Genomic DNA, 23,759 nt, shown 5'->3' with positions numbered 1-23,759 from the left:
GATACTTAAGTCTATTGCGAGACTGAATTTCTAGAAGTGTCAGAAATGTATGAAAATTGGACAAAGCCTTACCTTTCCTATGCATAGTGAAAGCCTATACTTTCCTAGTTCCTTTGTCAATGAATGTGATAAAGTAGGATGTTCCCCTATAAACTTTGTAGGCATAGGTCCACATATATCGCTATGCACTAATTTAAGCAACTCACTCCTTTTCTTGTTTAAGTTCTTGTTATGTGTTGAATGTGCATCCTTGCTTGCAATCATCATGTTATCCACATACAAAACCAAGACAATAAGGTTGCCATCTGTTGTCTTCTTGGTGTATAAGCATTGATCGACTTGAGATCTATGGAATCCATGAGATTGCATAAATGTATCAAATTTATGATACCATTCTCGTGGTTCCCATTTTAGCAAATACAAACTCTTGTTAAGTTTTACATACCATGTGCTCTTTTTCCTTTGCAACAAAACTCTCAGGCTGTTGCATATAGATCTCCTCATGCAGATCACCATGTGAGAAAGCTATTTTTACATCTATATGTGTGAGTTTCATATCTTTAGATGCAACCAAGCCCAAAATGGTTCGCAAAGTAGTCATTTTGACTATTGGAGAAAAAAATTCATCAAAATCAGTTCCATGTTCCTGCTTGTACCCTTTAGCAACTAGTCGTGCTTTGTACCTTGGCAAAGAACCAGAAGTGACTTTCATTTTGTAAACCCATTTGCATGGTAACAATTTTTGCCCTTTGGGCAAATGCACCAAATCCCAAGTGCCATTTTTCACGAGAGATTCCATCTCTGATAGCATAGCCTTATGCAATTTCTTGTTGTTTTTTCTGTCAATTGTTTTCTTGAAGCATGACGGCTCACCACAATCTATCAACATGACATAATCAACCACACAATTGACATCAGGAACAAACCTATTTGGCTGTCTTTGCATTTTGGTCGACTTACGGACCCAATGATCAAGATTTACTGGCTCTCCAGCCTGCAAATTTGCATTAACAGCTTGGTTGTTCTGCAGGTTCAGCATGGTGTACAACCGGTTCTAGTTGTTCCAAAGGCATCTGTTCTTACCGAAATTCTGGTACATCATGGGCAATATCTTGCTGTCCAGCGGGCATTCTTTGTTGTCCTATCGGTATATCTTCTCGGAATACAACCCTTCTGACTTCCTCATTTTTTTCCGACTGTTTGTGCATGCGATCTTCTTAGAAGATACCATCATTGTTGTCACAATTTTCCTTTTTTTGGGATCCCATAGCCTATATCCCATTTCACCCCCATTACCATATTCTAGGAAAATACATTTGGAGGACTTTGGCTAAAGTTTGCTTGCGTTCTTCCATGCGAATGTGTATAAATGCTTTGTAGCCAAACACTCTGAAGTGTGCCCAAAATCCATGAGGTAAAGCAACATGTGATAGCATTGTACAGATCCTTGCTCGAATGGTCTTGTTCACATGCTTTGCAACACTATTTTGGGATGGATTGTGAAGGGTGGTGAGCTCCCTTTGCTGTCACAAAAGTGCTGAAAGGCTTTGGATACATATTTTCCACCATTGTCAGAGCAAAGACACTTTAATGTCTTGCTGGTTTGATTTTCAGGAAGTGCGAGTAATTTTTTAAATTTATCTAAGGTCTCGTCTTTACGACGGATTGGATAAACCCATACTTTGTGTGTGGCATCATCAATAAAAGTAATGAAATACTTCTTTTTCCCTAGAGATAACGCTGGTATTTGACATACATTTGAATGTACCAACTCTAAGGGTGAAGACTTTAGAGAGAGATTTTTAATTTGACATTTGAGCATGCTTACCATAAATACAATGATCACATTGTTCAAAATTAGCATATCTCAAATACGTCAAATAACCCAAAGGAGAAAGCACTTTCATTCCAGTTTGACTCATGCGTCCCAACCGGCTATGCCACAAAGAAACACTTGGCTGGCTCGGTTATGGCAACTACATGGTTATACACGCTAGATACATACAAAGGATACAAAGTATCACTTTTAGAGCCCTTGGCAACAATGCGAGAGCCCTTACAAATTTTTCATTTGCTATCCCCAGAGGTGGTATGATAGCCTTCGCCATCTAGCTGCCCTGTGCTTATCAAGCTTTTCTTGAGCTGAGGTACATGCCTCGCATTATGCAAAACAAACACGGAGCCATGCTGAAATTCCAATCACACTGCCAATACCTGCAATTTGACATGCATAGTTATCTCCCAAGTGGACAATACCACATGCACCACCATTGTAGTTAGAAAACCACTCATGATGTGGTGTGACATGAAAAGACACACCTGAATCTAGTATCCAAGTATTCATGTCATCATCAAAATCTGCAATCAATGCATGTGTACTCAGAAGCAAGGAGTATATCATCATCACTGTCATTCTCATTACTGACTACATTTACCTCCTTTATCTTCTCACTATTCTTTGCAAGTTGGCTATTCTTATTCTCAGTCTTGCTGTCTTCAGTGTTATTGCTTTTTCCTTTCTATTTCTTCAATTGAAAACAGTCCTATTTGTAGTGCCCTTTCCTGCAACAATGATGACTCTCCACATTTTTGCCACGAGACTTGTTGCGTGCTCTATTTTCAAAACTGCCCTTTTGCTGAAATATGCCCCTAGTGTGCAATGCATTAGAAGACTTGTTTGTTGAATTATTTTGCTTGTTGAGTTCTTTCATCAGCAAAGAACTGTCCACATCAAAATAGAACAAATGAGCATTTGAGTTACTCAAAGCTGTCTTGAAAGTATCGTAACTTTTAGGTAAAGTGCATAGCAAGAAAGTAGCCTTGAACTCATCATCAATGTGGAAATCCAAAGCAATTAGCTGACTGAAAATTGAGTTGAACTCATTCAAATGTATAGACATGGCTGTATCTTCCTTCATGTGAAGGTCCATCAAAATTTTCAGCCAATAAATCTTGCTGGCTGCACTTTTTTGAGTATACAATTCCTCAAGTCTTCACTACATTTCATATGCAGAATTTAGCTTCTCAATGTTAAAGAGCAAGTTGTCTGACACTGAGAGCTCTATGTTAAAGCATGCAAGCTCATCCAAATCATCCCACTCTTCTTGTTCCATACGTGCTGGTCTTATTCCCTTCGGTTTGATATGCTTCACCTGTTTCTTCTGCACCAAGACATTGTAGCACTATTTTTGCCATATTGCAAAATTGTGTGCACACTCAAGCTTCTTGATGTGCAAAAGGTTGCTGCAGTCACTGTTTCCAGCCATGATTTGCAGCACTAAATTGACTTAGATATCAGCAAATGCAAGCCCAAATGTCACACAAATGACCACAATACGTTGCAAGTATCAACCAGCAGTGAAAATCAAGAAATTGCAGAAATTTCAGATCTACAAATTGATTTCCAAAAATAGAGAATGCTTACTATTGCACTGCACAATCAATTACAACCAGATTTATAGGCCAATGCACCAATTACATGTGAAATCCCCAAAATTCTATTGCAATTACTGTTCCAAATGCATTTTCGGGAAACAAATTTGATGATTGCAGTTAAAAGCCCCAAATTTTCAAAGGCAAAGCCGCCCAAATTGCATCAATACATGTACCCAAGTGCATATACTAGGCAATTCTTGCACAATTTGATGACATTTTGCAAAAGCCCCAATTTTCTCGTTTCTCATGTGCACAAACTTCAGTGAAATCGACAAAATTTCACTAAAATGTGGAAAGCCCCAAATTTCCCGAGCAAATGTGCACCAAATTTGCAATTTCTGAATCAAATTGTCTTGTTTTGTATCAAAATTCCCAAATCCAAGAAAAGCCCAAATTTTTCGGCCCAAAGTTTCACACTATGCTTACTCATGCGAATGCTCATCAATGGGCCAAAGGTTTAATTTAGAAAACCTTTGAAATTTTGGAAAATAATGGAAAATCTATCATGTTACCTTGATTGGAGTGTCGCCTACAGTTTGAGCTGTCTGACTGTCTGACGCAGCCTGATGGTTTGATGCAGTTTGAACAGACTGTTTGATGCACCTTGATGGACTGCTTGACGCAGTCATGGTGATTGTCTTGACGTAGCTCTAACGACTGCCTTGATGTAGCCGAGCAACCTAAGCTCTGATGCCAGTTTGTTAGCGGAGTACGTGAGGATCGAGACATGTGATGTTGTGGTTTGCACAGTGAGAGACAACAAGTTCAGAGTAGAAAGTGAGTGAGAGAGAGAGCAGAAGACTCAATGTGGGTACAATCTCAAAAGTACCACTTTAGCTTTTTGATAATACATATATAGTACATGTGTAAGGGTGCGTGCACACACGAACACGGTAAAAGGCAGGGTGACCCTTTATTCCCAACATGCATCTCATTCCTTGGCCTTTGTGGGGTGGTCACTTGGACTCCCTTGGTAAGATAATAGTTGCCGTGTTGTCTTGGTAGGCCACTAGGCAATTGACGTGCCCCCTTTGTCCGATGCCATGATTGCTTTGGGTGGGATACCTTGGGGTATAGATGGGCTTGAGCTTTTCTTCCAATTCCTTCTTGGTTCTAGTTTTGGGCTTGAGAGGACATGTTGAGCTAAAAATGCATTACAAATTGATTAGCTCTTTAAAACACCCCAAAAACATGTAAATTACCAAAAGTTTCATTATGGTCTTACAGAGTGTTTGTGTCCCATAAGCAAAAACTCTAATTTGGGAGGATCCTTTCACATCTATAAATGGACGGGCTACCCACAATTCAGCTTATCCTTGTCTTGCATGTTTCGGTCATTAACCCTCTTCCACTAGATTTTCGGTCCCCAAGGATTGTTGCTACGTGGTCTATAGTTGCTGCACAGCTTTGCACTACTGCTAGTGATCTGTTGCCATCATCTTCAAGTGGTTACGTAGCTGTGTTTACTAGTTCCAGCCCCAGAGACTGCTGCATTTTGGTTCCAGGCTGCACTCCCTTCCATTTCCAGCACCAGCTTGATTTGCATTTGCATCTATAATAGGTCATTTTTGTGTTTTCAGCACTTTTCTTCATCAGCCTCTGCTCCAATTGGTGGTTATTGCACTTGGGATCTATCTCCGGTGGATGACACACATCGACACCTCCCTCAGCCCGTTCTTAGGAGAGCCATCGGCTGTTGTACAACTCTGCCCTTGAGCATTCTATACATTCTCCCATTCATTTATAGCATTGATTTATTCACTTTAGAGTTCTCTTTCCTCTCTATTTGTGTTTGTGTTTTTGTGTTTTGCATTTGTTGCATTGCTGTCTAAGTTTTATTGTGTTTGAACCGGCTTTGTATGTGCCATGTTTTTCTTTGTGCAAACCTAGCATATCTTTACATTGCGTACGTCAAATCTCATCCAAAACGGGGACCATGAAGATTTTTGTTGGTGGCACTAGTTGGAGACTCCCTCTTGCTCTGATACGAATTGTTGGAGCCGCAAGGAGAATGGAGATTGTGCGCGTGTGTGCGCACATGCACATGCACATAGACGCTATGTTTGTGGTGCCTCCAATAGCTCTCTTGTGAGCCACACCTTATTGTCTCATCATACAAAGAATAAAGAATATATAGTTATGGTTAGTGAGTAAGATTGGTGGCCGGCCACATTGGCCTTTACCCCAATAGTAGCTTGGTCAACTAACTCAAGGCAAGAGTTAACCTGGCTGTCCTTGAGCCCAAATATTACAGTGGTCTGGGACACAAGGAGGCCAAGCATGGCTAAGTGGGCTAGGAGACAAATGAGGTTAGGCAGTGGAAATTGTATTGGATAGGAGGTAATTTGAGCTGGCAGGGACAAGACATGAACATGTCATGACATCTGAGCAGTCAACTTGGAAAGGGAGATTTTTCCTTCAGCGTTAGAAGGGGGGCATTATGGTTGCAGCATTAGGAAGGGAATATTAGGAAGGGAAGGCCAATGCATGCACATTGCTTGAAGAACTTAGGCCTTGAAGTTGCGGCCATAGCAGAGGGAGGAAGGGAAGGAGGAAAGGGGGGATTTTGAGCTAATCTGTTGCTATCTGTCATTTCAGGTTGGTGATAATGTTGGTGACTGTGCTGCAAGGGGGGCAGATCTGTTTGAAAGCATTGCTGCAGAAATTATAAGTGCAATGATACTGGGTGGAAGCATGGCAAAGCGTTGCAGACTAGAAGGTATTCCAAGCACGAACCTGAACTGCTGGCCTGTGTTACTAGCTTGAGGGTGGATTGATAATAAATACTAAATGTTTCTATCCTCTGTGTGCAGATGCTTCTGGATTTATACTGTTTCCTCTTGTTATACATTCTTTTGATCTCGTGGTTTCGGCAATTGGAATAATGTCAATCAGAGGTACACGCGATCCAGGTTCAAAGGCAGTTGTAGAAGATCCAATGGCCATATTGCAGAAGGGCTATTCAGTGACACTTTTCCTAGCAGTTATTGCTTTTGGTGGAGTAAGATATGCAACATACTTTCAAAATCAGCTAGATAGCTGTTTAGAGATCAAGCTGTAATATAGTTTGTAACATTAGCAATAGTGCACTAGTAAGAAAGTATTAATGTCTCTTCTTTGGACTAAAGACTTTTACGTTAACTGCTGACAAGCATTGCTGACTCCTTTGTTGTAAATGCTGGCAACAGTCGACAAGGTGGTTACTTTATACAGAACAAGCACCAATGGCTTGGTTACACTTTGCCATGTGTGGGCTGGTTGGGATTTTCACAGCATATATCTTTGTTTGGATCTCTCAGTACTACACAGATTATAAGTATGAGCCTGTGCGTGCAGTGGCATTAGCAAGTTCTACAGGCCATGGAACTAATGTCATAGCTGGTGTTGGGCTTGGTCTGGAGTCAACGGCCATGCCAGTTCTTGTAATCAGTATCTCAATAATCTCTGCTTATTGGTTGGGGAAAACATCTGGATTGGTTGGTCCTGATGGTCTGCCGACTGGTGGCCTGTTTGGAACTGCTGTTGCCACAATGGGGATGCTAAGCACCGCAGCTTATGTCCTTACGATGGACATGTTTGGACCCATTGCAGATAATGCAGGAGGCATTGTGGAGATGAGTCAACAGGTAGCACACTTTCTACTTTCCTTCCCCACCAGTTTGAGGTGCGCAGTGTGTCTCAATATCAAGATTGGGGCCGGGGTTTGCAATTCATTACTTGATTGAGAAGTGTTGGATTTTATATGCAGGTGTCCTAGTATTTCCTATTCTAAATACTAAGGGAACTAGTTTGTTTCGTAGATTGTTTTGCGATTTTTGCTGCTATGACTTACTCCTTGCATGCTAATGCAGCCAGACAATGTCAGGGAAATAACTGATCTTCTTGATGCTGTTGGCAACACCACAAAAGCTACGACCAAAGGTTTTGCGATTGGTTCTGCTGCTTTGGCATCTTTTCTACTCTTTAGTGCATACATGGATGAAGTAGCCCATCTTGCTGGAGTGAGCTTTACCCAGGTAATTGTTCCTCCCATGTCTGTAGTGCAACTTCATTGCTTCTTTAAGTTATTGTTTTTCATTTTGATTTGCAGTAGAACCATATTTTGTGAAATTTTCTGGTCTCCACCCATTACCCTATAGTTTATTGATTGGAATTATCTAGAACTCAATCCCAGCATTTCCTAGGCTCTGTTAGAAACAGATTGGCTATCTGTGGCTTACTGCAGTATGATGGGAAAGCTGGTCAAAGGCTGTGACATGCATGGGCAATTTACTGTATTTCTGCAAATTCAGCTTGAAGCTGTCTCCCTCCTTTGCATTCCCCAAAGACTGGAATTCAGGAAATGCCCCAACACTCTGGCAATAGTTAGATGAAAGGTCTTGATTATGCAACATGTATATTCCAGCAGGTTGAGATTATACCAAAGTTCATTCTCGATGGGGATGCATATTCACTGCTAATATCCAACTATTGAGCCTTATCCCCTTTACTGGCTGAAGTGATGGAAATATAGCACTGCACTTATAATTATGTTATAAACTGGTTAATATGAGAGTTAAAGCTGCAACATTTGTTTGTAGTACTACATTGGACTCGTTTCTTGCAGGCGCCATCTAGCAAGTAAACTTTCCTTTCCCTGCATTCTTGTTAGTTCATGTTCTAACTTAGCTGTACAGGTATTCAGCACTCTGCCCTTGTCGATTGCAAGTGGGTTGACTTCTGTGACCTATTTCCTGCAGTGCAAGGAGGATAGATTACTATATTTTGAGTGCTTTTTTCCATTAAGAGCTGTGTTGAGAAGTGAACTGGAGAGAGAGAAAGAGGAGAGAGAAGACTGTAGAAGAGAGTGACGAGGAGAGAGAAATACTAGAATAGGTGAGAGAAAGACAGAAAGAGGTAAGAAGCCATTGAAGCTATGAGCAAGGTAATGGGGAGAGAGACAGTAATGTATTAATGTTTTAAAAGATGAGAAAAATTACATGTCTCTTCCTTTTATACCTATGTCAATGTGACATGGTATTACTATTGTTTTCACACTAAACCACTATTCTTTTCAGTTTCTTACAACCCATCCTGTCCCAAAGGTTTTTGCCCTAAAAAACAAACTTACAAAGATGGAAAAAGGATGGATGGAACAGAGTACTACTTTGTTTTCAGCTATACAAATTGGAAAATGAATGAAAGTTTAAAAAACAGCTTGCCGAGACCTTGCTGGACCAAATCTGCTATAACTTCTAGTAGAAGTATCCAAATGAAGCGTGCAATATGTCATACGTAGCTCTTGAGGAGTACTTTGACCCTATGTAGGTGGCATAATTTTGAAAATTAGGCAAAATAAAAACTATTCTAAAACAGCATGTTGTTGTCAGGTTCCTGTCTGCATCATAACTGGCTCCATAGTCAGTAAACTTCAGCCACTATGTGTCCTGTAGGTAAGAAAACTCATCTAGTATAGAATCAGGTCTCCAAGAAGCTCTCCTCAAGTGGCAAACCTCTCCATTTGATCAAATATTCAATGATGGAGCAAGAGTGAAGCTTCTTCTCATGCTGACTTATGGCAATCTCTGGGATATACTGAATAAGACATTTTTCATTGATAGGTGGAAGCTCATCAATTGTATCAACATAATCACCATAGAAAGGCTTGAGTTGACTAACATGGAATACATTATGAATCTTAGTGGAAGAGGGTAGCTTTAATCTATATGCCAAGTTTCCAATGCGTTTTAGGATCCTGTGGGGTCCATAAAATCTATGAGTAAGCTTGTTACCGGATCCATCCTTCAAAGTAGAATACCGAGACTTGGGTATCTTCAACAAAACTAATTCTCCTTCTTGGAACTCTAAAGGTCGCCTCTTCTCATCTGTATACATATTCCTGCGAGCAAGCTTGTTACCGGATCCATCCTTCAAAGTAGAATACCGAGACTTAGGTATCTTCAACAAAACTAATTCTCCTTCTTGGAACTCTAAAGGTTGTCTCTTCTCATTTGCATACATCTTCATTTGGTCTTTGGCTTTTCTAAGATTTATTTTATACTGTTGAAGAAGGGTCTGCATTTTTTCCTATTCTTTTTTCCCATGAGGATTGATTCTTTCATTGAAGATAACTGTGGGTAAGGGCACCTTATATCCATACATAGCCTCAAAGGGTGAAACTCCAATGCTAGTATGAGTGGAGTTATTGTAGGCAAACTCAGCCAAGTGTAATCAAGAATCCCATGAATTCTGGACATCATAACAAAAATGACGAAGATAAGTCTCCAACCACTTTTCGTCTGTCCATCAGTTTGTAGATGATAGGTTGTAGAGGGAGCCAATTTAGTACCCATGGATGTGAATGTCGCCTGCCAAAAGTTACTTATGAACTTTGAATCTTTGTCATGAACGGTCACTTGTAGTAATCCATGTAATCTAAAAATCTGCTCCATAAACTGACTGGTCACTTGAGAAGCAATAAACTGGGTCTTGATTGGAATGAAATGGGCTGCCTTGGTGAGTCTATCTACCACCACATATATACTATTCCATCTCTTTTTGGTAGTAGGCAAGCCAATAATGAAATCCATGGTAATGTGCATCCATTTGCTTGTAGGAATCTGAAATGGCTGCAACAAACCACCTGGCTTATGGGTGCTGTCCTTATTCTACTAACAAGGCATGTACTTCATAACAAAATCTTTGACATCTTTCCACTTTCCAATAAAAGCTTTTATTGATCTTATCATAGGTTTTGAAAACTCCAAGGTGTCCTGCTAAAGGCGAAGAATGTAACTCCCCCATAATTTTCCGTATAAAAGAAGAAGTAGAAGGAATGACAATCTTGCCATTTAACTAGATTAGGCCATTTTTAAGCTGATAATGCGAGTTATCTTCCATGAGACCTTACTGTAATTTCTAAAAAATATGATTGAGCTCTTCATCCAAAAGATAGGCTTTATGTAATTCTTCAATCCAATCACTATGTAGCTCAATCATAGCTGAAACTTTACAGGTCCACTTATAAGAAAGAGAATCAATCACTACATTATCTTTGCCCCTCGTATAAGAGATGTCAAAGTCATAATTTTGCAGTGTAGCTTCTCACCTATGCTGCTTAGGGGTAAGATTGAACTTAGTGAGGAAATACTTAAGGACACTATGATCACTTTGAACTCTAAACCGACTGCCATATAAATAATGGGGTCATTTCTTTATTGCATGCAAAATAGCCAACATCTCTTGGTCATAGATATTCATAGCCATCTCCTTATTTGTAAGGTTGCGACTTTCAAAGGCAATTACTTCATGCTCTTGTAACAAAACAACCTCTATGCCTCAGCCATTGGTATTACACAGTATGGTAAACTGCTTTGAAAAATCCGGGCATACTAGAATAGGAGCAGAAGTAAGGAGTTCCTTTAACTGGTTGAAGCTACTATTTGCAAGAGCATCCCAAAAGAAAGCTTCCTTCTTCAACCTATCAGTCAAAGGAGCTGCAATAGCCGTATAATGCTTGATGAATTGGCAATAAAATGAAGATAGACCAATAAATTCTCTAAGCGAAGTAGTGGTAGTAGGTGTTGGCCAATCTTTAACACATTGCACCTTATTGGGGTTAGTCTGGATCTCTTTTTCATTGACAATATGTCCCAAGTATTCCACTTTAGTCTGAATGAAAGAGCATTTCTTCTCCTTAGCAAAGAGTCTGTGATGCCTTAATACATTAAAAACTTTCCTCGTGCGATAAATGGTCATGAAGGGTCTTACTGTAAATCAAAATGTCATCAAAGAAGACTAGGACAAATGGAAATAGGAAAGGCTATAAAATCTTGTTCATCAGACTCTAGAAGGTAGCTAGAGCATTTGTAAGCCCAAATGGCACCACTAAGAAATGGTAGAGCCCTTGATTAGTCCTAAAAGTAGTCTTGATTTCATCACCCTTTTGCATATGGATTTGATGATACCTTGACCTCAAGTCAATCTTCGTAAAGAATCTAGCCCCCTTGAGCTCATTAAGCAAATCATCAATTTTGGGTATTGGATACCTGTTCTTCACTTTGATCTTGTTTAGATCCCTGTAATCGATATACATCTTGAAAGATCCATCTTTCTTTTTAACTAACAAGATCGGAGATGCATAAGGTGAAGAACTAGGTTTAACGAATTCCATTTCAAGAAGCTCCTTGATTTGCTTGGTTACTTCTTTACGCTCACACTTGGATAATCTGTAAGGTGGCTTATTAATTGGCTTTGAGTTGGGCTCCAAATCAATTGGGTAATCTACTGCTCTTTTGGGAGGCAATGAAGTAGGCACTTCAAACAAATCCATGTACTCTTCAAGAAGAGTTTTCAAAGTTGGATGACTTGTTGAATTTGTGGACTGATCAACCTCTTTATTCAAGTGCAAAACAAAGATTTGAAAGCGCCTCTTGTACTCCTTTTTGAGTTGAGTGGTGATAGGCTGAAAATTTGATTTAGTAGGAATTCCTTGTAAATGGATGAGCTGTCCATCAAAGATAAACTCCATATACAGTTTTGAGAAATCTATAGTGATTTTGCCTAATGTTATCAACCAATTACAACCGAGTACAATATCTATGGGCCCCATTTCCAAGGTTATCAAGTTTACTTTTGCTTCATAATTTTCAGCTAGTTGCAGAGAAACCTGTGGGCATATTTGAGTGCTGATTTTTTCTTCACCATTGGCTACCTGAACTCTTATGGGCTGCTGTAAGTCGGTGGGAAGACAATTCAGCTTGTCCAAAATGGACTTATTCACAAATTTGTGTGTATTGCCACTATCTATCAGAATGAATACATCCTTCCCATGAATATTACCCTTCATACGAAGTGTATTAGGGCTCTTAGAACCTGCCTAAGCATCCATGGAAATGGAACAACCAATGGCAGCAAATGACTCATCATAAGTTCCTCCTGGATCAAAAGGAAAACTCCCACCTGGATCAAAAGGTCATTTTCAACAATAGGTATAAATGCATTGGTCTCATCAATGTCATCTTTAGAATCCTCAAAGACTAACATACTATGAATCTTGGCTTTTGCATTTTTGTATACACACTTTGTGGCATGATCAGTTGTATACTTATTTCCACATTTGAAGTATAAGCCTTTTTCTTTTCTTTCTTTGTAGAGGTCCATAGGAATAGACTCTGGATTCATATTGGCTGAAATAGATTTAGGCTTGTTGTCCCCTTGTTTGAAATCTACTCTTGGACTGTTTGCTGTTCTGAAATTGCTTTGAGGTCTTTTAGCATTGAATGACAGATAAGTTGGCACTCTTAAGCTCCCACTTGGTGCATGATTGCTAACATAAACATTGCCAACTTGTCCCTGTTTTAACACAGTCCTTGGTTGTCCATAACTAGGGTGAAATGGGGACTCCTTTCTATATTTTCTTTCATAGTGCTCCGCAAGCTCAATAGCTTTGAAAAGATTGGCAGGGTTTTGCGCCATAACATCAGCTGATAAAGATGGCTCTAAACCATACATATACTTGTGGAGTTTAGTTTCATCACTAATGCTCTTTATATACATGGTACGATTGAGGAATTGGTGTATACTCCCGTATACTTAGGCCTCTTTGCTCTAATCCATACCATCTCCGTGCCAATTTCTCTTTTTCAAGAGGAGAGACAAAGACCTCAGCCATAAGTGTCTTGAATGCATCCCAATTTTCTACAAGTATGTTCTTCTTCTTAATGTATCTCCACTAAGTTTGTGCAAATCCCTCCAAATGCAAAGATGCAAAATGAATCTTTATATCATCAGTTATGAATATATCAAAGTAAGATTTCAATTTTGAAATCCTTTATATCATCAGTTATGAATATATCAAGGTAAGATTTCAATTTTGAAATCCATTCCTCTAGATCGGATGGTAAAGATGATTGACCATTGTACTTTACCAAAATGATCTTATCCTTTAGCTCTCTTTTATGAAAGGGTTGCTGTCTCAAAATAGACTGCTCATGAGTATTAGGCATGGAACCCCCAAAATAAGATGGAACTCTCCCAATAGGTACCTGAGAACTAGTATTAAACCTTCCCATTGGTAGAGGACCTTTAGGAAGTTGGGTATTCAGTCCAAAAGGTTGAGAATTAGCACCATTCAAATTGTCCAAATAGTCATCATGCCTTTGTGAAGTCTCACTTATTTCATATTGACTATTTGGAATACCTCTTCGTCCAATGATACCATGACCTTGACCATTTTGGTTAGTTGGCTAAAGTAGGATTGAAGGCTCACTGTTTGAATGAGCTTTCTCTCTAGCTTCCTTGGTTTCTATTTGCATTTGTATCTATTGGGAGAATTAAGCCATTATTTGAGCATTAGATTCTACTAACTTGTCAATTGAGGCCTTTGTTTGAGTAGTGAAATCCACCAACTTCTCATTGGAAGACGTCGTTTGACTAGTAGACAATACCATCTACTCCACTCTAGATAATAGCTCCATATGCCTTTGAGCATATCTATTCTCATGTTCACACATGGTATTATTAAGTGCATTAATTTTCCTATGCACTTGAGGCTCTTCAGGGCCCTCTTGAGGTGTATTATCTAGCATGGAATCTTTGATTTGCTGTGCATACTCATCTTGGGCCTTATTCTTGTCTTTATGACTTGCAATAGTAGTACAGTCCTGCAGTATCCCCTGTCAGATAATTGGCTATAACTTCAGCTAGAAAACTCCGATTTCCAAACTTTTTGATTCAAATCGAAGTCAACGATTTCCTCTTTAAGATGAGCTATAGTATGTCATAACAGGTTTAGGACAGAAAATTCTGCAATTCAATATCTGAGTCTGAATTGTCCATGTGTACACCTTGTTTAAACTTGAAGTACTCTATTTCTACCTGTAAGAGTAAAATGGTGGTCCCAAATGGCTACCAAACCCTATAGGAGGCTGAATATGACTTGTGGGAACCCTATAGTACCTACACCTGTACTTCAGTAATGAAGATGGTACTTGTAATGACTTGTATATACCTTGCATTGTCCTGTAAATTCTCTATTTTACCTTGTTTTGCTCTTGAAGATACTTAGTCTTTGAAAGTGCTTCAATTTTTAATACTCCACTCGTCGTACCCGTGTGAGGGATAAAACGATAGGGCAGGCTTCCTACACGGGCTCCGAATCACTAGGATGTGGGCAAAGTTTCCCTTGGGTCCGTTGTTTGCACCCCTTCGGGATCTTTAATAGTGAGGAAGGGTCACCTCTCTTTTGTCTTACTATCTCCTCCGGCATCCATCTTTTTTCTTGGTGGGAATATCAACATAGTAGCGGCTTACTACTCTGATCAATCAGCTTGAGATGCATTACTCAAATATCTATTCAATCATTTTCATGAAATGCAAGAGAATGGAAAATTTCACAAAATGTATGGGAAGAGGGTCTTACCAATGCAATTCAATGACTCATTGATTACTAATACTTGCCCTTTACAATATTTCAATCTTGGGTAAAGGAAATCGGCCAATCAAGTCAAGGTTATGCATCAAAACATTGTAAATGATATATATAATGAAACAAGATTGAAATGAATGCTGAGATTCAATGTAATAGGCTTTGATTAATAGAAAGAGTACTAATCTTTGATCTATTGATCAATTTTGAGAATTAATTGACCAATAATCTCTCATCAACAAGTGGAAAAGCTAAAGCAAGTGGATTATTGAGAGATTTCAGAGACTAAGCAAATGGAATACCTTGATTAAGCTTGAAGAAGATGATTGATGCCAACTTCAATCCAAATATTTGAAAAAGCCCTCCATAATCCACCATGAATCCACCATAAAGCTTGAAAAATCCATAAGATCAGTCCATATAAGCTCAAATATGGTTGAATCTATGAAGAATCAATGCCCTGGGCTTGCTTAAACTCTTGAATGTCAAAGATTCAAGCCTCTTGAAAAAAAGTCCCAAAATAAACCTTCAATATGAGCTTTAAGATCCTCAATAGGCTGAAATCATTATAATATCTTCAATCTTGGAGTCTATTTTACTTCAAAATGATGGTAGAGAGGCTTTGGAGGTCGGGAAGGGCCAAAGATTGAAGAAATTGAAGCTTCCTTGTTTGAAGCTATGGCTGCCCTATTGTATTTTAGGGTTTTAGAGGAAAAAGATGAAGATTAGTGACCTTTAAAGCTTGTTCTTGCTGAAGACAAGGCCGAGTAGGAGTTCAATGATCATGCAATCCATTAGGGAGTTGATTGAGGTGGCTATGGAGTTGAGAGCTGTTGCAAGAATTCAACGCATTTTTCGGGTTGCTTCCTGTCCTCAATCATTACATCAATTGTCTGACATAGGTACTCTATCTGTTGTACAAGAGTTGAAGAATCATTGCCCCATGGTCTAATAGGAAGAAGGTGTCACTGGAGAGCAAGATTGATGGTTATCTTGGTAGCCACCATGGAAGCTTGAGCCAAAAGCTTGGAAGAGAGGGAGAGAGAAGCTCCACTCAAAAAGTAACTAAGGTTTAAGTTTGCTCCTAGTCCAGTTAGTCCTTATTTTACCAAATACCTCCAAAATTTGCATGAAAGTTTGATGACGACCTGTTATTTTGGTTTTCCATTGCCATATCAGTTTCAAAGATCTCTAGATATAGTCTTCATCTCACTGTAGATGTCCTACAAGCCATTGCTAGTCACTGTCCTTGTCTTATACTTGTAGTACTTATTTGAAATGTTGGGAATAAAGGCCCTCGTGCCTTTTAAATGTGCTCGGGTGTGAACACACCCTTAGTACTTGTTCTTTCACACACACACACACACACACACACACACACACACACACACACACACATATATATATATCTTTAAAGAGGTACACACTTATCATTGTACCCACAAGTCGTGCTCACTCTCTTTCCCACTACTTTGCTCTCTCTCACTCTATCTTTCTATTGCTAACAATCACTGCATGTCTCGATCCCCACACCCTTTGAGCTCAACAAATTGGTATCAAAGTGGCAAGGAGTGCACGCTTCTCGAGACCAAGCAGTCGACAGGTGCAGGAGAGTCGCAGGCAAAGGCTTGTACGCAGGAGAGGCAGTCGACAGGTGCAGAGTCGCAGGTAGAGGCTCGTGTGCAGGAGAGGCAGTCTACTGGTTCAGACTTCCGACGAAACGACAGCGGATGATACACAACCAGGCATGACCAACGACGCGACTGCACGGTGACTTCACAGGCGTTGACGACGGGATACGATGGGCGATCAATTTGGGGCTTTTTTCAGATTGAGTGCTGTTCATGCAAAGTTGAGGCATCTGCGTTAGAAATTGCAGACATTGTGCGCATTTGAATTGGGGATTTTGCCAAAATGATTAAAGTTTTACTCATTTGAGTGAAATTTCTCAACATTGGACCAATAAAATTTGGGGCTTTTATTGTATTAGTGAAATTCTGTTCAGCTGAGTCAAATTGGTTGACATTGGTGCACATTTGGACCCGAGAAATCTGGGGCTTTTGCAAAATTTTGTGAAATTTTGCTAATTTTGCCCGTTTTATGCTTTCGGGAACATGTATTAATGCAATCAAGACAAATCAGTCATTGAAATTTGGGGGTTTTGCTGAAATTGCTCTATTTTGGCAAAATTGGCTTGTTCTATGCATGTTAGAGATAGTCTAGATGTATGGTTGATGCTTTGAGTACAAAAATTTTGGGGCTTTTGACCGTGCGTGTCAAATTTTATGCTTGTGGGTACATGTACAACAAAAATTGCAGCTAAAATTTGGGACTTCTCATGTAATGTGATGTATTTGCCCTTCGAACAACTATAATCAGTTGTGAATGCTGTAGCACATGGTTTGGTGCTTCTGAAAATTTACTCATAGATCTAAAATTTCTGTTTCTACGCGGTCATTTATTGCTGGTTGGTACTTGTTTGTACCTTGGTTACTTGTGTGACAGTTTGGGCCTGCATTTGCTAAATTTTTTGGTCACATTTGGGCCAAAAATCATGGTTGGCAGTAGTGACAATAGTAATCTCATGCACATTAAGAAGCTTGAAGGAGCACATAACTTTGCAGTTAGGCAAAAACAGTGCTACAATATCGTGTTGCAGAAGAAGCAGGCAAAGCCGATTAAGACCAAAGGGGCAAAGCCCGCAGACATGGAACATGAAGATTGGGTTGAGTTAAATGAGCTTGCACGCTCAACCATCAAGCTATCAATTTCTGTGCCTTGCTATTTAACTTTGAAGGTTTGGATTTTGCATATGCTATTTGGACTATCAGCTAGCTGGTTGCCTTGAAGTTCTTGATTGATAAAGAATTTAAGGCTATGTTCTTGCTTTGCACTCTGCGAGAGAGTTGGGATACATTTAGGATTGCTATGAGCAACTCTAATGCGATTCTTTTGTATGCTGATGTAGAGAGTGCTCTACTCATGGAAGAAATAAATTGGCAGAACAATGCATCCAATAAGTCTTCCAATGCTATGCATACTAGGGGCAGATCATAGCAGAAAGGCAAATCTGACAGCAAGGGACGTAGTAAATCACGTGGCAAAGATGTTGAATGCCATCATTATGGCAAGAAGGGTCACTTTAAACATGACTGCTATAGATGGAAGAAAGAAAAAGGAAAGGGCAAGAAGACAGATGATAGCAAGGAAGTGAAGAAAGAGAGTCAGCCTAAGAAGAGCTCACTGAAAGTGTTTGGCTGTGAGGTTTTTGTGTACATTTGTAAAGAAAAACGTAGCGAACTTGAGCCAAAGTTCTGTAAATGCATTTTCCTAGGATATGGTGACTAGGGTGAAACGGGGTATAGATTATGGGATTCCAAGAAAAGGAAAGTAACGTAGCAATGATGTTATCTTCCGGGAAGATCGCATGTATAAACAGCCCGAAAAGACTGAGGAGGTCTGTAGGGTTGTATTCCAGGAAGAAATATATTTTGGATAGCAAAATGTGCCTGCTGTACAGCAACAAATACCTGCTATAAATGAACTTGTAAATGCAGAAAATAATGCTGGAAATGATCAGCCAGCTATTTCCCATGATAATGAGCCACTACATGTGCAGGAATAGGCAGGACAACAAGCTGTTAATGCTGATTTGCAGGCTGAAATGCCAGGACAGCAAGCTGAAAATGCTCAATAGCCAGCAAACAATGATCATTGGGTTAGGAGATCGTCTAGGGCTACTAGACAACCTAATAGATTTGTTCCTAGTGTAAATAATGTGGCTGATTATGGCATGTTGATACATTGTGGTAAATCGTCTTGCTTCAAGGAAGCAATGGACAAACAGGACAACAAGAAATGGTATAAAGCCATGTTGTTAGAAATGGAATCTCTTGAGAAAAATGGCTCTTGGGACTTGGTGCAATTGCTAAAGGGCAGAAAACACTTCCATGCAAATGTGTTTACAAGATGAAGGTCACTTCTGGTTCCTCACCAAAATACAAAGCAAGATTGGTTGCGAAGGGATACAAGTAGAAACATGGAATTGACTTTAATGAGATTTTCTCTCCTATAGTCAAGATGACAACATCGAGAACCATTTTGGGCTTGGTTACAGCTGAAGATATGGAGCTCATACAGATGGATGTAAAGACTACATTCTTACATGGTGATCTGCATAAAGACATATATATGTAGCAACCTGAAGGGTTTGTGGAAAAAGGGAAAGAGAAGATGGTATGCAAACTCAAAAGGATTTTGTATGGGCTGAAACAAGCACCGAGAGAATGGTATCATAAGCTTGATACATTCATGCAGTCTCAAGGTTTCCATAGAAGTCAAGTGGATCACTGCTTGTACACCGAGAAGGTAGCAGATGACAGCTTGATTATCTTGGTTCTGTATGTTAATGACATGCTGATTGTTGGCATGGATACTCATGCTTTGGACTCACTGAAGCAAAGTCTTCATGACAGCTTTGACATGAAGGATCTTGGAGATGCAAATCACATTCTTGGCACGCAAATACTCAGAGATAGGTCAAAAGGATTACTCTATCTATCTTAGTAGGAGTATATCTCCAAGGTTTTGTAGCATTTCAATATGGAGGGGGGGAAAATAATTGGGGTTTCATTGCCTCCATATGTGAAATTCAGTGCAGAGGACACCCCTACATCGGATGATGAGAGGGCTAAAATGGCCAAGATACCATATGTTTCAGTTGTTGGCAGTGGGAGTCTTGACATTGCCATTGCCTTTGCATTGGGAAGCAGTGAAAGGTATTATGAGATATCTCAAACAAAGGAGTTGTGCATCTGCTTTGGAAATCAAAAGGTATCTGTTGTTGGCGTTATGAATGCAAACTATGCTGGTCATGCGGATTGTAGAAAGTCCACTTTTGGGTATGTGTTTACCTTCACAGGAGTAGTCTCTTGGATCTCCAGGCTACAAAAGTGTGTTGCATTGTCTACTACAGAGGTAGAGTATGTGGCTGCCACTGAGGCATGCAAGGAGGCTTTATGGCTTTCACGTTTGGTGGGAGAGCTTGGCATTACAGAGTTACTTGTTCTCCATTGTGATAGTCAGAGTGCTATCATGCTAGCATGGAATCCCATATTTCATGCAAAGACGAAGCACATACAGGTGAAGTGCCACTTTATTAGAGATGTACTTGACAACAAGAGCATTGAGCTTGTCAAAGTGCATACAGATGATAATCTTGCAGACCTTCTCACGAAGGGTCTCCCAGCAAAGCGGTTTGCTCATTGCCGACAGATGATGGGAGTTGGATAGATATATGTATTTCAGCTTTGTACATATCTAGACTTAGCTAATTCTTTTTTCCTCTTTAAGGCACATTACCTTTAGGTGGGAGGTTGTTGGGAATAAAGGCCCTTGTGCCTTTTAAATGTGCTCGAATGTGAACACACCCTTAGCACTTGTACTTTTATATATATATATATGTATCTAAAAATCTAAAGAGGTACACACTCGTCATTGTACCCAGAAGTTGTGCTCACTCTCTTTCCCACTATTCTGCTCTCTCTCACTCTCTGTCTTTCTACTGCTAACAATCACTGCGTGTCTCGATCCCCGCGCCCTTTGAACTCAACATGGAATTGATTTTTATGGTGAAAAATTGGACTGAAATAGAAGAAAAATGGATCAAAGACCAATGCTTTGATAGCACTTGTCAAGAAGTGAACTAGAGAAAAGAGAAAAGGAGAGAGGAGACTATAGAAGAGAGAAGAAGCGCAAAAGAGAGAGAAAGAGAGCGATGAGGAGAGAGAAATGCTAGAATAGGAGAGAGAAAGACAGAAAGAGATAAGAAGCCATTGAAGCTGTGAGGAAGGTAATGAGAGAGACGATAATGTATTAATGTTTCAAAAGATGAGAAAAATTGTGTGTCCCTTCTCTTTATGTCTATGTCAATAGACATGGATTGGGCGCCTTCGCATAGCAGATACTGGGCGGAGCATAGCATCATGGATGCCTTGTGTCGGACCTTTTGGCGTCGCCTGTGGGACAGCTGGAGGCCGAGGAGGGTGTCGTATTTCCTTTGGCTTTTGGCACATGGGGGTTTGGTTGTTGGAAGTTTGTTGGCCCAGATGCAGCAGGATGGAGGTTGTAAGCGTTGCCTATAGCATTACTTGGAAACTCCAAAGCGCTGCCTATGGTCTTGCGAGGCGGCATAGCTCATGTGGAGAGAAGCCTGTCGTATTTTTCGCCGTGTGGCACCCAGCGTTGGATGTATTTTGTGGGGGGCTTTTTGCTGGCAGGCAGTCAGCCAGGGCCGTCACCTCTTGTATGAGGCCGGGATGTAGGACACGATTTTTCTCATCAAGTCTAGGTCTTGTGCAGCTTGGCGGCTTTACCCATCCGCCAAGTATTGGAGCCCACAACTAAGCGCTCAGAGGTATGGGAGATTATAGGCAGTCTTACAGGATGGCACATTTGGAAGGCACGCTGTCAGGTGGTTTTTGGCAGGGAGAGCCTTTCAATATATGCGACTTTGGTAGAGCTTTGGACCTCCATCATCCACTCCCTCCGCGGCCAGTGGGACCAGGTGCAAGGTGAGTCTTGAGCCCGTCAAGAACACTGTTTTCACTTTATGCGCACTTGGGGCGGCCATGACCTGTTCTTCATGATTCAGGTGGGCAGCCCCAGATGGCAATACACCCTCCCTCCATGGCTTCTTGCCCCCATCCCTCCCAGATTGCCTTGAGAAGCTTGTATACATGATGGATTTGTGATTTGCATCAGCTCCAGCTAGTTTGTTGAGCGTGTGCACTTTGTTGTATTCAGCCTTCTGAGTAATATAATTAGGCACACTTTACTGGCCAAAAAAAAAAAGAAAAAAAAAACCTATGTCAATGTGACATGGTATTACTATTATTTTCACACTAAACCACTATTCTTCCCAGCTTCTTACAATGTGTACAAAGTTCAGTGAATTTTAACATGGCAGCACAAACACTTGCTCTTTATTCAGATATTTTTGATGATTTCTGGTGACGATTTTATTGTTCTTGCTTTTGATGGCACCAAAGTAAAGCTCAAGGTTGTTCTAAACAGGTTGACATTGCCATCCCTGAAGTCTTTATTGGAGGTTTATTGGGTTCGATGCTGATATATCTTTTTAGTGCGTGGGCATGTGTTGCTGTTGGTCGAACTGCACAGGAGGTTGTCAATGAAGTTCGTAGGCAATTTATAGAACACCCTGGTATAATGGTATGTGTTGAAGTTTTGCTTTATCTGTTGGAAAGTAGAAACTTAAGATGAAGAGCTCTAGGAAAGCGATTACTGGTAAAGATGCTTGTATAATATGCTCATATCCTTGTATTTTCGAGTGGTTTACATGCAGACATATGATGACAAACCCGACTATGGTCGCTGTGTATCCATTGTGGCATCAGCTGCTTTACGTGAAATGATTAAGCCGGGAGCCCTTGCGGTCATCTCCCCTTTGGTCATTGGTATGCTTGTTACTGTATGACTTTTCTTTATTTTATGATATCATACAATTCATACCATGTTGCAGTAAGAAAGCTTTTAGTAATGAAAATTGATGATGATGTTTGATTAAGCACGAAGTGTCACAACATTGATTATGGGAGGTGGTGATGGTTATGGGATTTCAGGGGTTGTGTTCAAATTAATTGGACAGTACTCAGATGACCCACTGCTGGGAGCAAAAGCAGTTGCTGCAATGCTCATGTTCGCCACTGTTTCTGGTATTCTGATGGCACTTTTCCTAAACACATCTGGAGGGGCTTGGGACAATGCCAAGAAGTTCATTGAAAGTGGTGCACTTGGAGGGAAGGGCAGTGCTGCTCACAAGGCTGCAATCACTGGAGATACGTGAGTGTATTATTTGTCAAAACTTTAAACTTTGCTTCATCCTGAGCCTCATGCTACTGCACTTTTTATATACTTGCTTTCTTATCAAGGTGTTTGAAGTTGTAATGTTCAGAATGTTTTAACAGTTCATGAAAGTTAACAGGCTGTATGGTTATGATGTGCAGAGTTGGAGACCCTTTCAAGGATACTGCAGGGCCATCGCTTCATGTCCTTATCAAAATGTTGGCAACCATTACATTGGTCATGGCACCTTTATTCTTCTAATATCTGTCATGGACTTCTGTTAAAGCAAGGCTTCTTCAGAGTTTCTGGTATGGGCTTTGGGTGATATGATGAAAGTAACATGATACATGTAAATGGGATCCAACTTTCAAAAGATGGAGCATCATCGTACTAGTGTGACTGGGAGCATTTTTGTAGTCTGACAGCAGGTTTATTTAGAGCAGTGATTGTCCTGTGCAGTCTGTATGGGCCAAAAATTGATTGTGTATATGGCCAGAGCCCATCAATGATATGGCCATGACCTCTGTCCATCTGTTTAAGAGAGTACATGATTCTGTGATGAACATTTGGAGGATGAACACAAAATGGACTGATCACCTTTACTTCGTCCACATTCAGTTTTTCCCACTTCTGCTTTTGTTAGGGTATGAGATGAAATCTCAAAGGTTCTGTCCGGATTATGACATAACAGTATGGAGAGCATCAATGATGTTTGCATATGAGCCTTTTTTTTTTTTGGGTAGATGCAACACGATTTCATTGAAGATCACGAAAGTATAAAATGTGCTTATGTATGCATGTGTCAAATGAAGCTCAAATCTCAATAAAGAATTGGAATGGGAAAGCGATAGATAATTAATCTGCTTGATGCAGAACTCCACAATCGTCTTACAAGGAATGACCCAACTACAGAATAATGTTAACTTCAGTTTACAAGCCTGAATTTTTAGTTAGAAAAACCTTTCTTGAATATGCACACGTGGGAGATTTCATTTCGGTCATGGATCCTGAGTGTTGAAGATAATTGTTGAAGACATACCTGCCTTTTCTCATG

The 23,759-nt window shown here is 40.1% G+C and overlaps 1 protein-coding gene across 2 annotated transcripts in view; it reads left to right on the top strand.

The window, feature by feature from the left end:
- LOC148031782 (pyrophosphate-energized membrane proton pump 2-like) overlaps positions 1–23,499 on the top strand; it is a 45,145-nt gene extending 21,646 nt beyond the window's left edge. Inside the window, exons 9-16 of one of the 2 annotated variants that reach the window (XM_087685447.1) lie at positions 6,034–6,154; positions 6,249–6,436; positions 6,624–7,061; positions 7,287–7,451; positions 21,917–22,072; positions 22,206–22,317; positions 22,483–22,702; positions 22,867–23,499. In XM_087685447.1, the coding sequence (XP_087541573.1) occupies positions 6,034–6,154; positions 6,249–6,436; positions 6,624–7,061; positions 7,287–7,451; positions 21,917–22,072; positions 22,206–22,317; positions 22,483–22,702; positions 22,867–22,966 (1,500 nt within the window). In that variant the 3' untranslated portion in view covers positions 22,967–23,499. Of the gene's footprint in view, positions 1–6,033; positions 6,155–6,248; positions 6,437–6,623; positions 7,062–7,286; positions 7,452–21,916; positions 22,073–22,205; positions 22,318–22,482; positions 22,707–22,866 lie in introns of those variants that run through there. The other variant, XM_087685448.1, reaches the window with a different exon arrangement.
- The last annotated feature ends 260 nt before the right edge of the window (positions 23,500–23,759 follow it).

This window comes from Lygodium microphyllum, chromosome 9 (genome assembly GCF_053477565.2).
Source record: "Lygodium microphyllum isolate KBCC chromosome 9, Lygodium_microphyllum_v1.1.10, whole genome shotgun sequence".
In the NCBI taxonomy this organism is placed as follows: domain Eukaryota; kingdom Viridiplantae; phylum Streptophyta; class Polypodiopsida; order Schizaeales; family Lygodiaceae; genus Lygodium; species Lygodium microphyllum.
Note: the sequence above shows the minus strand (reverse complement) of the source record. Positions and strands in the feature narration are given on the sequence as shown.